Source organism: Nilaparvata lugens, chromosome 1, assembly GCF_014356525.2.
Source record: "Nilaparvata lugens isolate BPH chromosome 1, ASM1435652v1, whole genome shotgun sequence".
NCBI lineage: Eukaryota > Metazoa > Arthropoda > Insecta > Hemiptera > Delphacidae > Nilaparvata > Nilaparvata lugens.
In genome coordinates this window covers 42630382-42645720 of record NC_052504.1, presented here as the reverse complement: position 1 = coordinate 42645720, position 15339 = coordinate 42630382, and the positions used below count along the sequence as shown (strand labels likewise).

General features: G+C 33.5%; 1 protein-coding gene across 1 annotated transcript in view; it reads right to left on the bottom strand.

Annotated features, from left to right (window-relative positions):
- Nucleotides 1-15339, bottom strand: part of LOC111052104 — a 62047-nt gene that overhangs the window by 21486 nt on the left and 25222 nt on the right. The window contains exons 4-5 of the mRNA XM_022338727.2: nucleotides 14126-14367; nucleotides 8444-8567 (exon numbers count right to left, since the gene is read on the bottom strand). Coding sequence (XP_022194419.2) covers nucleotides 8444-8567; nucleotides 14126-14367 — 366 coding nt within the window. The remainder of the gene's footprint in view (nucleotides 1-8443; nucleotides 8568-14125; nucleotides 14368-15339) is intronic.

The following is a 15339-nucleotide window of genomic DNA, read 5'->3' as shown; positions in this document are numbered from 1 at the left end:
ATTTCTTCGACAGTTGAGAGACGGCTCGATTTCAACCAGAAATATGGATGCCTTACGATCATCATTTTATCTTTAGTACATGGTTCAATATTGTCTGGAGGTCTGAAGGAGTTGAAGCAACTGTAATGATCATCGACGAACAGCGGACATTAAAAAATCGGACGAATACAGGAGGACATCTAACATCAGACAAATACGGGAGGACTTCACATACAAGGACGACTGCTAGTTCATCGCTCAGGACATCTAAATATCATCTACATCTTTGAGAACTACTTTAACCTATCTTCATTCCAGAACCCCTAAAATTTTAATTGTATTTGTTGAAAAAAATTTATTCATTTAGAGAACTATTGTTTGTGCAGCATAGTTTCATTTTGAATTTGATTTGAATGTTTGTAATTTAGTTTGAGTAACCTTTTCTATGTAAATGTTTGATTTCAATGTATAGTAGCATTATCAAGTCAATCAGGCACACGTTTCTTTCCGGAGTATTATTTTGTTTTATTATTATTTTTTTTTGTTCCCCTTTTGACTACAGACTCAGGGACGAGTCTTTCAGCGGGATGGATGATGTGTCACCTGGTCATATGGGAACAGTTTGTCGAAACTGGACCACGTTGTTCTCTATTTCTAATTCAAACATTTCAATGTGTATTCATATTATTTTTGTAGCTATTATTAAGCTTTTACGGCAATTAAAAACATTTAATTGTCCATACTTTCGGCAATCGAGCCTATGTACATGAATTCAATATGTTACAGTGTATGTCTCATTGAGAGCACTGTCCTACGTTATTTCAAGGTTATAATATGTATTCATTGTATTTGATAGCTACCCTTGGCTTACAAGTGATATTTTAAGGCCACCGACGCCTATTAATTGTTCTATTGATGTCTAACTTGACATTCAAATCATTGAAGGCCTATGTCACCTATATTAATGCATTCAACATTAATAATTATTTCATTGTATTTGATAGCTACCCTTGGCTTACAAGTGTATTAATGTCGACCGAGACATTCAATTTTGACAGCTACCATTGGCTTACAAGTGTTTTCATTGAAGGCCTATGTCGCCTATATTAATGCATTCAACATTAATAATTATTTCATTGTATTTGATAGCTACCTTGGCTTACAAGTGTATTAATGTCGACCGAGACATTCAATTTTGACAGCTACCCTTGGCTTACAAGTGTTTTCATTGAAGGCCTATGTCGCCTATATTAATGCATTCAACATTAATAATTATTTCATTGTATTTGATAGCTACCCTTGGCTTACAAGTGTATTAATGTCGACCGAGACATTCAATTTTGACAGCTACCCTTGGCTTACAAGTGTTTTCATTGAAGGCCTATGTCGCCTATATTAATGCATTCAACATTAATAATTATTTCATTGTATTTGACAGCTACCCTTGGCTTGCAAGTGATATTTTAAGGCCACCGACGCCTATTAATTGTTCTATTGATGTCTAACTTGACATTCAAATCATTGAAGGCCTATGTCGCCTATATTAATGTACTCAACATTGACAATTATTTCATTGTATTTGACAGCTACCCTTAGCTCACAAGCATTATTTTAAGGACACTGATGCCTATTTCAACGTGTATGACATTGATTTTGGAACTTGCTTATGTTAATGTCAACCAAGACATTCTCATTCTTGAACTTACTTGTATTAATGTCAACCAAGACATTCTCATTCCTGGAATTACTTATTGGTATTAATGTCGATTACTCTAAGGTTATTTGTACTATAGTGTCAATCAAGACATTCAACTATTTCAATATATAGAGCATTATCTATATCTCATTGTCATTTGCTATTATTCTTTTTAAAATCATTAACATTGAATTTTTTAACATTAACTTTATTATTGTATCATTTGAAATTTTCTATTCTCAATTCAGGTGTCATTGACAGTACCTTATCAATTGTTGTCAGTCTTCAATGGTCATTAGCATCATTAATTACATTCATTCAAAATTTTGTAATTGTTTTCGTTCTAACGGTTTTATTCCATCTCATAATAAATTCAGCTAAAGATTTTATTCGATTTAATTTCCATACACTTGTTTTTGTATGTGGCCATCTGCCTATTATTTCATTGCTATTAAATCTCAACTTGTTTACTCATTTTGTCTTTTATTGGCGTACTCCCCACACTTCAAGCTATCAGTTTTTTATGCACAGAATTCAGAGATTTATTTGTAGGTATTAATACCAACTATCATTCACAGTCCACTGCCCTGACTTTGGATTCTGTCACTGTTTTCATTCTTTGATATATACAGCATCAATAAGTGTGATTTAACAAAACAGCAGTTGCAATCATTGAGAATAACAGGCCAAAAGTTAGGTTAAACACACAGCGAGAAACAAAATTAGAGTTACTAGTCCCCACACACTATTTAGGAAGGATTCAATTGCCTACAACAATGAAACACCACTACACCGTACTTAATATCACACACAGAACTGATTCACGATTTACCAAAACTGAAAAAAACTTTAAAAATGTAGAGCTGAATTTAGACTGACTTACAAAAACTTGCGCATGCAACCTGATTCAAGTTATAAAATTGTTATATACTAAAATCATTTATTGCATGGAACACACCATTTAATTGCAGGGTTTTTGGTTTTTACCATATGAGAACATAATATCCTTTGATTAGCAATTTGATTGTACATCAATAAAAACTGGTATATTCCTTCATGGTTTAGATCTATGTCACAGCTTTTACTGTTATCTCAAGCCGATTACTGTCGATTATTGTCGATTTTTACTGTTTTGACCGGGTAAGAGTGTATGAACAGCACAATATGAGAGACTACCAGCGTCATAAAGCTTCACGGGAAAGAAATACATGAACTATCAGCTTGAGATAACAGTAAAAGTTGCGACATAAACGCCCTATACCATGGGATATCTACTTATGCTATTGTTTCTCTATGCTATTATTTTGTTTTAGAAAATTATGAAACTATATTAAATGAAGAGGATAAAGAGAAATGTATTACTAATAGATATAGAAAAATAAACACATTCAAGTCAGAAAAACATATCATAAATACTGTACAAATTAACAAAGTAACATTATGTAATAAAGATGATAAAAGATTATTATGTAATGATGGAATGAAAAATACTCTTGCTCATGGACACTATTAATTGTATGAATGAGAAAATTTTGAGACTTTCAGAAGAAGGAATCAATATTTATAAAAAACCTATCAACATTTGGAAAAACTTCCATGGATACAATATTCTTGAACTTTTTTATGAGAAGTGTGATTCATTTTCCAATTTATTGTACAATTAACTACAATCAGTTCTCATATTGAATCACCTTTTAAGAAACTTATTGAAAGATCAATATACGCAGCAAGAAATGTTTTTTGTTGAATACTTGTACCGTTCATCTCTAATAACAGATCTTGAATACTTATTGATAGATGAATGGTTCAAATGGTTAACAACAAATATTGAGCTTAAAGCTGATTTGATTTTGTAGAGAAGAGCAAATCCAAAGGTTGCTCTAGAATGTATCAAATTGAGAGGGAGAGAGGAAAAAAATGAAATCACACTGTCCTATTTACAATGGATCCACCAACTATATGAAGAGTGGTTAATACATAGAAGTAAATCTTCCCCTAATTCAATATTTATAATAAATTGATGGAAATCAGCCACAAGAGACTGTTATCAATAAATTCAAAAGAAGAGTAGCAGATTTTTTGCTATAAAAAATGTTTCAGCTCAGATGGGGGTAGAAAAGAGATCTCTAAATACTTGATGGGTGAGTCATGGGACTTTATAAACAACAAAATTTGCATTCTATTATATTTTGAGATTTATTTAATAATTCAAACTACTAGAATTTCAATAACAAATAATCAAAAACATTCTATTGCATATTCTATAAGCCAAGATAACTATCTCTAAAATTTTGCTAACTGTTTGTCTGGAATTTTAACGAGTTACAATGGTCTTTACAAATTGGTTCATGGTCTTTATTACAGGTGATCTTTATACAGTTTACTACTATAAGGAATAATTTGGGGACTTGGTCAATTTGGGTTTCTAAAACATGAGCTAGAAAATATAATGTCACTTGCAATCTTTTAAACTGTTAATCTCATCATGACTGAAACTTTGCACTACACTATATTGTTGATGTTTATTTCACTGACATTCATAATAAACAATAAAATACAAACACAATTCAAAATACTTTCAATAATTTTACAAAATTGGATCAAATATTTTGAAAATTTATACACTACTTATATTTTACCAAATGTAACATGTTCAATTAGGGCCTTTGAGGCCTGAGGCTACCTCTAGATTTTTATCTGATTCCAGCCACGTCTTGATTGGAACTGATCTTTTCCATGCAAATTATGTTCCCCCTTCCACCAATGAGACAATGGTCCACAGAGCACAATCTGTGGGAAAGGAGAATGCAAGTTTGAAATATTCTCAAATACTCCTGTATTTTCCATCACTAATGGATACAGTTCCATGAGAATACTTCAACCCTGCATAAAATTTAAGACTTCCTGGACACAAGTTGACAAAATCTTAATGTGGGAAAATTATTTTTCAACAGTAAAATAAATTTCTCATGATAAAAATTCACAAAGAACTCAACTACAAGATTACTCATTCTCATCATTGTTAAAGTCCTAATTCTACTCTTTTTTAAAAGAAACAAATCAATAAATTCATTTTAATATCATAACCATTACAATACTAATTTTATTAACAGGTTGTGATGAATTTTTGATAATATTAATACTCTGATAAGTTTTGGAAGAATATATATTGCTGTACAATAAGAAATTATATTATAAGTTCTTTTTGATTATAAATTGTGTTATCACTTCTTTACACTCCTCATCTCAATTGATGGTTAATATAGATTCATTTAGAAATAAAAAACTTTTGGTTGTTTGTTTATAGGAGATTCAGTCTTCCATTGAATAATACTAGAATATCATTCTAAATGGGTGAGAGAGATCAATATTTGCTGATAATGGGTGAAAGCTATTAGAAGAGTGAAAATTTACCAGGACTTCTACTCAATGACAGTGTCCTAGGACCTGTATTATTTCTACTTAATGGAATATATCCTAAAAACCATGAGAAAATAATGGATGTTTCATGAGAAAATGAATCAATGAGGATGGAAAAGTCAACTTATCCTGAAAATTGAAGGGGGAAAGAATCACAGTTGGAATTGCTCTATTGATATTGTCAACAGATTGAAACTACTTGATGTGATAAAAATTTAAAGGATTTGGTTAACTTATATACTGTAACTGGAGATATATACAGCTATAATTTTAAACTGGTAAAATAAATGGTGAAAAGATCCATCTAACCTTAATCAGCTCTCTAATTGAAATGATTACTATGCATTGCATAAAAGTCTCCTTTAAAAGAGTCAGTGGATAAGAGGAATCAAGCAAAATGAAGCTGATTGCTGTTAGAAGATTAATGGGATTCATGCCAATTACTGAGATATTCCTTTTGTGGATGAAACATGACACATTCCTTTTGTGGATGATACAAGTCTGCTAATTAAAAGTCAATAAGGCTAATTAGGATTCAAGCCAATTACTCTGGCACATTGATTTTGAGATGGAACAAGTCTGCTAAAAACTTTTTGATGATAGGAATGCAATACCCAACTCCAGGGGGCACTTCTTAATTTGCCTAAGAAACCCTCTTATAGGATAATTTAGATTGGGATAAAGGAGCATACTTACTTCATATGATACAAGAAGGTTTTGTGAATGCAATACTCCCAACTCTTGGAGACTCTTCTTAAGATGTCTTAGAAACCCCTTATAGGTTAATTTAGGTTAGGTTAGGTTGAGTTGCAATATAGTTACTTCTGAAACATACTTACTTTAGATGATACAAGCCAACTTCTGGAGGCTCTTCTTAAGATGTCTTAGAAACCCCTTATAGATTAATTTAGGTTAGGTTAGGTTGAGTTGGAACACAGTTACTTCTGAAACATACCTAATTCTGGTTGATGGATACTTTGGAGCATACTTACTCCTGGTTGATGGGAGCTTCTGGAACATACTTAATCCTGGAGAATACTTACTCCTGGGATAATGTCCCAGAAGCCCCCTTTTTATACTACTTTCCGAGAACTGTTTCCATAATTTTCATCAATCATATATATATAGCAAATATTGATATATGATAATACTATTATCATAAGTGAAGCCATCACTGTATTATGAGAGCAAACTCTGCTTGACTAGGACACAAGAAATTGAAATAACACAAAATGAAGTTTATTTCCTCTAGATAGATAGATAGATAGATAGATAAATGACTTTTATTTACACTTTACAATAAAAGTGATGTGGGCGAAATTGAGGCAATAGAAGCCCCCTCTTCCATTTAACCCACGATGATGAGTAACATAGAAATAACAATATACATTACAATTTGAAATTAAATGATAATTAAAAATTATAAGGAAACTACTAAATCAATTTGCTACAAATTGAATAAATTAAGAGGAAAAAAAAGAGAAAACTAAAAGCAAGAAATCTTAATAGTGAATAAATCTCACTCACACAAAACATTCACACACACACACACCCACACAATCACACTTACACTCACACCTCTAAAGAACATAGAGTAAAACCGCCTAGTTAAGCCCTCCCCCCTGATCCACGCCACGACAGCCGCACTGAACCGGCGTTGACTGTCAAGCAGCCTAATATGAGCTGGCAGTGAATTCCATAATCTAATCGCACTAACATGGAATGACTTATTATATAGCTCAGTTCTGTGAATTGGAACGGACAATGAGCAAGCTCCATGACGCGTCCCACCCCTGCCAACATCACCCATGAAGCGAAACCCTGCTGCCAAGTAATTGGGGGACCGAGATTTCAAGAGTTTGAAGAGGAACATGAGTGCATGGAGACTCCTGTATTCGTGCAGTCTTAAAAGTTTGAGCTGTCCAAAGTATTGAGTAATATGTTTGTCACGTCGTAAACCAAAGATGAAGCGCACACAGTAATTCTGAGCGCGCTGCAATCTCTGAGTAAGTTGAACAGTCATGTCCATAGTCACTAAGTCACAGTAGAAAAAAAAGGGGAATATCAATGTTTTAACTAACATGATTTTAGTAGGAAAAGGTAAAAGGTGTCCAATCCTTTTCAAAGAGTTAATCCCAGCTACAACTTTGTTACTGGTTGAGTTTACATGGTCTGTCCAGTCGAGAGTATTTGTAAAAGTTGAACCAAGATTCTTCACCCTGGTGCTGTAGTCAAGTTGAACATTGTTTATTCTTATGCGGGGTAAGTCATTAAGGCTTAGTCTAGTCAAGAGTCTTGAGTGACCTACAACCATGACCTGCGATTTGCTCTCATCAATTTTTAAACCATTATTCTCCGTCCAGGTGATCACACGGGCAAGGTCATGGTTCATGTCACTCACAGCTGTCACCGCATCACCAAGCTTGAAATGCTTATACAGCTGCAAGTCGTCAGCATACAAGTGATGCTCTGTAGTATTTAGTACATGAGTCAAGTTGTCAATGTATGCACTGAATAGCAGAGGACCCAAGATTGAACCCTGAGGGACACCTCGTCCCACTGGTCACCAGCGCGAAGAGGAACCTCCGAATCTCACACACTGACGTCTATTCTGCAAGTAGGACCGCACCCATGCCACCGTCGAACGAGAGAAACCCATACCCTCCAGTCTGTACAATAGGATGGGATGGAACACACAGTCAAAGGCCTTGCTGAAATCAACAAGGACAATGAGTGTGAGCTCCCTGCCATCCATTGCTCTGCGAACGTCATCAGCCACCTTGAGAAGAGCAGAATTGGTGCTGTGACCAGACCTGAATCCTGACTGGAAGTCGCTAATAAGCCCCCTACTGCAAATGAATTCACTCATCTGTTTGTGGACAATCAACTCTAGTACTTTGGAGAGCACAGATAGTAAGCTGATGGGTCTGTAGTCTGAAAGGGAGGACGGGTTGGGAGTTTTGTTTAAGGGTATGACTATAGATGACTTCCAATTTTCAGGAAAAACGGAACTCTAGCAGGGTCATGAGAAAAATTTGATCATTTTCAAAGAGAAGATTTTCCAAAATATTTATTAAATAATCTTCCCAAAGTTTTCAAAGAGAGATCTTCCACAAAGATTATCACAGCAAAATGTATGTAGTAGAACCTGGCCTTGAGGCCATAATTCGTATACAGAATCCTATAACTCTTACTGGAAAGGACTTATGACGACATCCACATTTGAAGGCTGCATGCATGATTTGATGTGTTAGCAATATTACAATTCAACTCAAACTCATTTCTAAGAAAATTATGAAGGATAGTAAAATGTGATTCCAAATAAATTCTATATGATATAGTACCAACCTTCATAGAGGAAAGAGCTAGAGTCATAAGGACTCTCTAATGGCTCAATATGCCCACTGAGTTCCTCTGTAATTCGTACTGGCGATTGGTTCATTTGCCCACCACATGTTTTCGTTGATTCAACCTACAATAGCAAATCGTTTTTAAAGTTTAATAAACTCAAGTAATATACAGAGCGGTCAAATGTAACATACCCATCATGAATCTAAGGTTACTTAACCTCATGAGTAGTGATAACCTCATAGTAGTAGCCTTTTAGTTTGCACATTATACTAGTCATATATTTTATAGTCAAAGAGAAATAGTAGATGGGTTAAAAGAAAGTGTAAAATAGGTATGACCATTCAAAATTTAAAAAAAACTTGTAAAGTTATGAAAATTCTAGCAGAACTTGTAGAATAAAATAAGATTACCATTAGTAATTCTAATGTGGATTAGTAATTCTAAATCTTATGTGGATCACTATAAACATCAAAATTAAAAAAATAATCAAATAAATATGCCAATAAGATAATTGATTACTATAGTGAGCTCCACGTTATAATGACAGTATTTCATCAACTTTGGTTTTGCTATCCTTGTCTATCATTCGACAAAGTTGGTGGTACTATCCTTTTCTAGGTCCTCAACAATGCCAATTATGTTTTTGACAGTGTATAAATATAATTAATTGATGCAGAGAATCGGCATCGCTATTCTTCTATCTTTATTTGCTGCCATTATAACGTGGACCTCACTATAGATAGATCAATGTGTTTTTTATATTCCACTTGAATTGATAGATTATTGTGAGAGGAATAATACAGAATTCAATTAAATTCCATTCAATTACACATACATTACATAATGAGAATATAAATGAAAAGAGCAGGGGTTACCCATGCTCCATAAGGGTATGTTAGTTAAAAACACAAATATATTGAATTTAATTTCAACACCTTTGGTAATTTACAATAGAAAAACTATCTGATTGAGATTTTATCTCACGTAAAATGTGTATCACAAATTGAATAAATTTGTTTTAATTATCAGAATTAAAATTAATCGAAAAATGAAAATTGAAATAGGCCTATGAGCATCCTCAGTGAATTAAAAATTCTTATGCAAATCAGTTTAGTCAGTAGTTCAGACGTTATGATGCGTCAAACGAGAAATGTATTTTGTATCCCATACATCTATAGGTTGGGCAGGGAGGTATCCGGTATGGATGATTTGAAATAACAGTTACACACTCATTTTTAAACGAAACTCAAAATTTGTTTTTTTAGTGTGTGCCTTGGATGTTGCTATTATGAAAATTGAAGAGGAAAAAATTAAAACATGATTATGTACAAAAAATAACATCTGTTAAATGCTGTCCGTTTTTGTCCAATTCACTCCTATAGACGTTGTGAGAAGTTGTCCACACTCCACTAAAAAAGAAGTTTTGAGTTTTGTTTAAGAATGAGTGTGTAACTGTTGTTTTAAATCATCCATACCTCCCTGCCCAACCCTGTATAAGTCAATTTATTTCTTTATGATTGACAGAATCCAAGGTCAGGGCAGTGGACTGTGAATGATAGTTGGTATAAATACCTACAAATAAATCTTTGAATTCTGTGCATAAAAATACTGATAGCTTGAAGTGTGGTAAGTACGCCAATAAAAGACTAAATGAATCAACAATATAAGATTTAATAATAATAAGATAATAATAGGCAGATGGCCACATACAAAAAACATTGAGTCAAATATCTTGGGATCAATAAAATAATAATCGGCAGATGGCCACATACAAAAACAATTGTAAGTAGATTAAGTCAAATATCTTGGGATCAATAAAATAATAATCGGCAGATGGCCACATACAAAAACAATTGTAAGTAGATTAAGTTAAATATCTTGGGAAAAGTACAACACGTGAAATAACGTTAGAGAAATACAAAATTTAAATGAAATTAGGTCAATGACATTAATGACCATTGAAGCCTGACAATAATCGAAAAGGTAGTATTAATGATACCTGAAATGAATATAAATTGAGTGCTATAATGAAAGTTATTGCTGTAAGGTACAATATTAATGATTAAAAAATGACAATAAGCTGTAAATAATGCTCAACAAGTAAAATACCTAAAAATATATGCGGCATAAGCCTTCAGTGATTTGAATGTCAAGATAGACATCAATCAAACGATAATTAGGTGTCAGTGGCCTTAGAAAATCACTTGTAAAGCCAAGGGTAGCTGTCAAATCCAATGAATTAATAGGCGTCGGTGGCCTCAGTGAATTGAATGTCAAGATAGACATTAATAAAACAAATTAATAGGCGTCACTGGCCTTAAAATATCACTTAAGAGCTAAGGGTAGCTAATAAATACAATGTGAAGATTGTCCAGGTTAAATATAGGCGACATGGGCCTTCAATGAATTGAATGTCAAGACAGACATCAATTAGAACGATTAATAGGCGACAGTGGCCTCAGAAAATCACTTGTAAAGCCAAGGGTAGCTGTCAAATCCAATGAAATAGTAGGCGTCGGTGGCCTTAGTGAATCATGTCAAGAAAGACATCAATAGAACGATAAGTAGGCGTCAGTGGCCTCAGAAAATCACTTGTAAAGCCAAGGGTAGCTGTCAAATCCAATGAATTAATAGGCGTCGGTGGCCTTAGTGAATTGAATGTCAAGATAGACATTAATAAATCAATAAGTAGGCGTCAGTGGCCTCAGTGAATTGAATGTCAAGATAGACATTAATAAATCAATAAGTAGGCGTCGGTGGCCTCAGTGAATTGAATGTCAAGATAGACATTAATAAATCAATTATGATACATACGTAAGTGAAAATTGAATAGAACGATTTACATAACCTGAATAAAATTTTGAAGAGGAGATGCAGCCAGGCAGACAGGCAATGACTCCGCAATACCCACAGGAACAGGACATCAGCAAGCGATGATGTGATCTGGCCATGTGATGACAAGAATGGAAACGTCTACAGCAGGTGAATCCCCCAGTGGAAATGTAGGCAGGAGCAAGTAGAATTCCAAACGAATAATCCGATCTTCAAGTTGTGGAATTTTTGGATTGATTTCCAAACGGTAGAGATGATGAACTTGAAAGTTTGAGTTTCACGAGGTGAAGCCAATTGTAGAAGAATGGCAATTAAAGCCTACACGAGGTTGTAATTTTTGACAAAGTTTATCAGAGCAATATGCGAAGTAATCGATGAATAATTTAATCACAATTGGAGAATAGAATAAATGAATTAATTTGTAGAATAATTCACACTTTAAAAACGTTCTGTAGATCAAATAAATAGCGATGAACGCTCACACGAGGTCGTGAACTTAGCAAAGTTTATCAAAGCAAGTATGCGAAGCAATCGATGAATAATTGAATCACAATTGAAGAATGGAATAAATGAATTAATTTGTAGAATAATTTACACTTTAAAAACGTTCTGTAGATCAAATAAATAGCTATGGAGGCTCACACGAGGTCGTGAACTTAGCAAAGTTTATCAAAGCAAATATGCGAAGCAATCGATGAATAATTGAATCACAATTGAAGAATAGAATAAATGAATTAATTTGTAGAATAATTCACACTTTAAAAACGTTCTGTAGATCAAATAAATAGCGATGAATGCTCACACGAGGTTGTGAACTTAGCAAAGTTTATCAAAGCAAATATGCGAAGCAATCGATGAATAATTGAATCACAATTGAAGAATAGAATAAATGAATTAATTTGTAGAATAATTCACACTTTAAAAACGTTCTGTAGATCAAATAAATAGCGATGAACGCTCACACGAGGTTGCAATTTTTGACAAAGTTTATCAAAGGTTTAACAGAGTAAATGAGTGAAGAAATCGATGAATAATTGAATCACACTTGAAGAATAGAACAAACGAATTAATTTGAAGAATAATTCACTTTTAAAAACGTTTCGTAGGTCCGATGAAATCAGATGAAAAGTTTAGACCGGGCGCAGGATGCACACCCGACTAGGAACCATTGCAAAAGACACGGAAAAACTACAATGCTCAATGAAAAAGGCAAGATGCCGGATGTGTTTGAAACGTAGGCAAAGCGCCCGCAACCGCATGGTGAAAAAGTAACAAATATCTAGAAAGTGAGATGCCTAAAGACAAGATTAAATTCCAAAAAATCGAATAGCACAAATATTAAAATTGCAACGGCAAATAATCCGACGAAAAAATACGAATAGAAGTATAGAAAACCAACTTGACTAGAGCAGTACCGTAGACCATGACTGTGACGTCACTGGTCAGCGCAGACGCACAAAATGACGACATGATGTCTACGTAGTAGCGGAACGAGTAACAAGTGGAACCGTTCCAATAAATGCTTTGTCAGATTTTACAATGATATTATATAGTATAGATTATGCATGTAAAATGAAAATGTATTATAAGTATAAAGCATGATAAAAGTGAATGAATAATACTCTAATGATACTCTTTTATTAGAAGGATTTACAGGAATAAAAATGCTCTCTTATGAAAATAATAGTGTAGCAGAAAAAAAGTTATCTGGTACTGGAAATACTTCTAATTGAAAACGAATGATAATACTTATATCAACTAATTCCTCTTATTCAGCAGTGTATATGAGCTCATTGAAATCAGAAAAAAGAGAACATAAGAGAAAAATTATGAATTATGAGGAATCCGAGAAAATATTGAAGAAACTGAAGATAGGTAAAGTAGCTCACTGAAAAATCCATATTAAGAAGAATTTACGGTCCCGTTCAGGTTAATGAGCAGCAACGGTGAATAAGAAAAAATGAAGAAATAGGAACAATAATAAAAAGAGAAAATATAGTATGCTTTGTTAAGGCCCAAAGAATAAGGTGGTTGAGGCATGTGATGAGAATGAGTGAGGCTATAATGCACAAAATAGTATTCAATAGCAAGTTGCACAGCAGATGAAAAAAAGGAAGGCCAAGAAACAGGTGGGTGGACCAAGTGATGGATGACCTGAGAAAGATGAGGGTGAGAGAATGGAAAGAAAGATCCATGAACAGAGAGCAATGGAGGCATGTTGTGAAGGAGGCCAGGGTTTCACCTAGGGTTGTAGCACCAGATAAATAAAAGAAGAGAAAGTAACTCACTACATAGTTATGAAATTCGCTGTGGAATTATAAACTAATAGAAACTATAAATAATAATATTAATAATTCCATGTATTTGGCTGCATTCATGGGATCATTTGAATTAGAAAAAAATGAAAGTGGTGGCGAAAAGATATCAGACAAAAGAAAAAGAGAACTTTAAATCAGAAAAAAAGCATCAGAGAAAAATGAATAATTATAGGAAATCAGTAAAAATTGATACAGTACATAAAAAAAGTGAAGAAGCTCACTATGTTGTTATGGAGATTGCTGTGGGATTATTCTTTATATAATAAGGAGACAGCAGCAGAGCCTCTGCAGCTTCTGCACCTATACAGAGCAACTACATGATCACACTCGGCTCACAGATGGCAATGCATCATCTGATGCATAGGGTACACATAGGGTACCTCACTTTAAAAAAAAAATAAAAACATTGGATTGGGAGAGTTTAGAGCAGTATTTATGTATTTGATGAAACATTTTTCATAAAAATCAAATTTGGCAATGCACAAACAATAATAATACAATTTGAAAACTAATACAAGTGGGTACTTACTTTTTTGTTAGCGTTTTCTTTTTTATATAAGTTTTTTAGTGCCTTCGTCTCTCTCTTTTCAAGGACATTTTCTGAAGCATTGAATTCATCCGTTATAAATTTCCAATACTTGGCCTTCAAAAGGTGCGTATATTTATCATTTTTTTTACAACCTACTATTCTTTTATACTTAGAAATAATTTCCAAGAATATTGATTTTTCAAGTTCCGTAAAATTTTTGCATCTTTCTCTCTTCGGTTCAACTGTGAAAAAAATGACTTTGTTTAGATAACACATTTCACTTTTTTATGCCATCTTCTTCCTATGCTAACACTTGGATCGTTTTTCAAGTGTTGAAGTTGATCAACCATCCATGATCAACAGTGACTGCCAGCATGGAACAAAGAAAATATTGCTCCTGTCAGTGATTGCTATTTTCATTTATGGAAATTATGTGTTACCACCACATGTATTAATTTTTGTAACACTCAATTAAATGTATTATTTCGCATATTTCTTTTTTTTCATCCAGAATTTATTTGCAAAAATAAATATACAAACAGAATGAATATAACACAATTTGTACAAACAATACATCAAATAAACTTTACTGTGAATAGAACTTCATGTACTGTGCCCCCTGTAGGTTGGGGGAGCTTTGAATCGATCATTGTATTCAAGAATGTGTTGAAAACCAGAATTCACCCACAATATTCCTGCTTGTCATAGGAGGCGATTAAAATGGACCTCAAGGAAATTATTTCTGTTATTCTTATAAGTGATAAATAGAATAAGCATTGAAGATACTTCAAGTTTTCAGTTAGTCAAAGTTTCAGTCTATAAAGTTTTCAATACATCAAGTACTCAGTTCGTTAAGTTTTCAGTAGTAGCCTACATCAAGTTTTCATTTTGCCTTGTTTTTAATAAGCCTACATCAAGTTTTAAATTTGTCATTATTTCAGTACATCAAGCTTTAATCTGTCAAGTTTTCAGTACATAAATTTTTACTTTCCTTGCCCTATTACCATAGGGCAAAAAAAAATTAAGGTACCCCAATTTCTAAATTTTCTCTACAACAAACAGATGTTTGTTCAATAATCCACAATCTGACAATTTCGCTCTAGATCTCAGCAAGCTGGACCTGCTAGCTAAACACAGGGTATAAATTTCAGCTATGTGGGAATCAAGGTTTAGAGTATAAGGCTTTGTGTATGGGATTTCTGAATCGCGAGCCT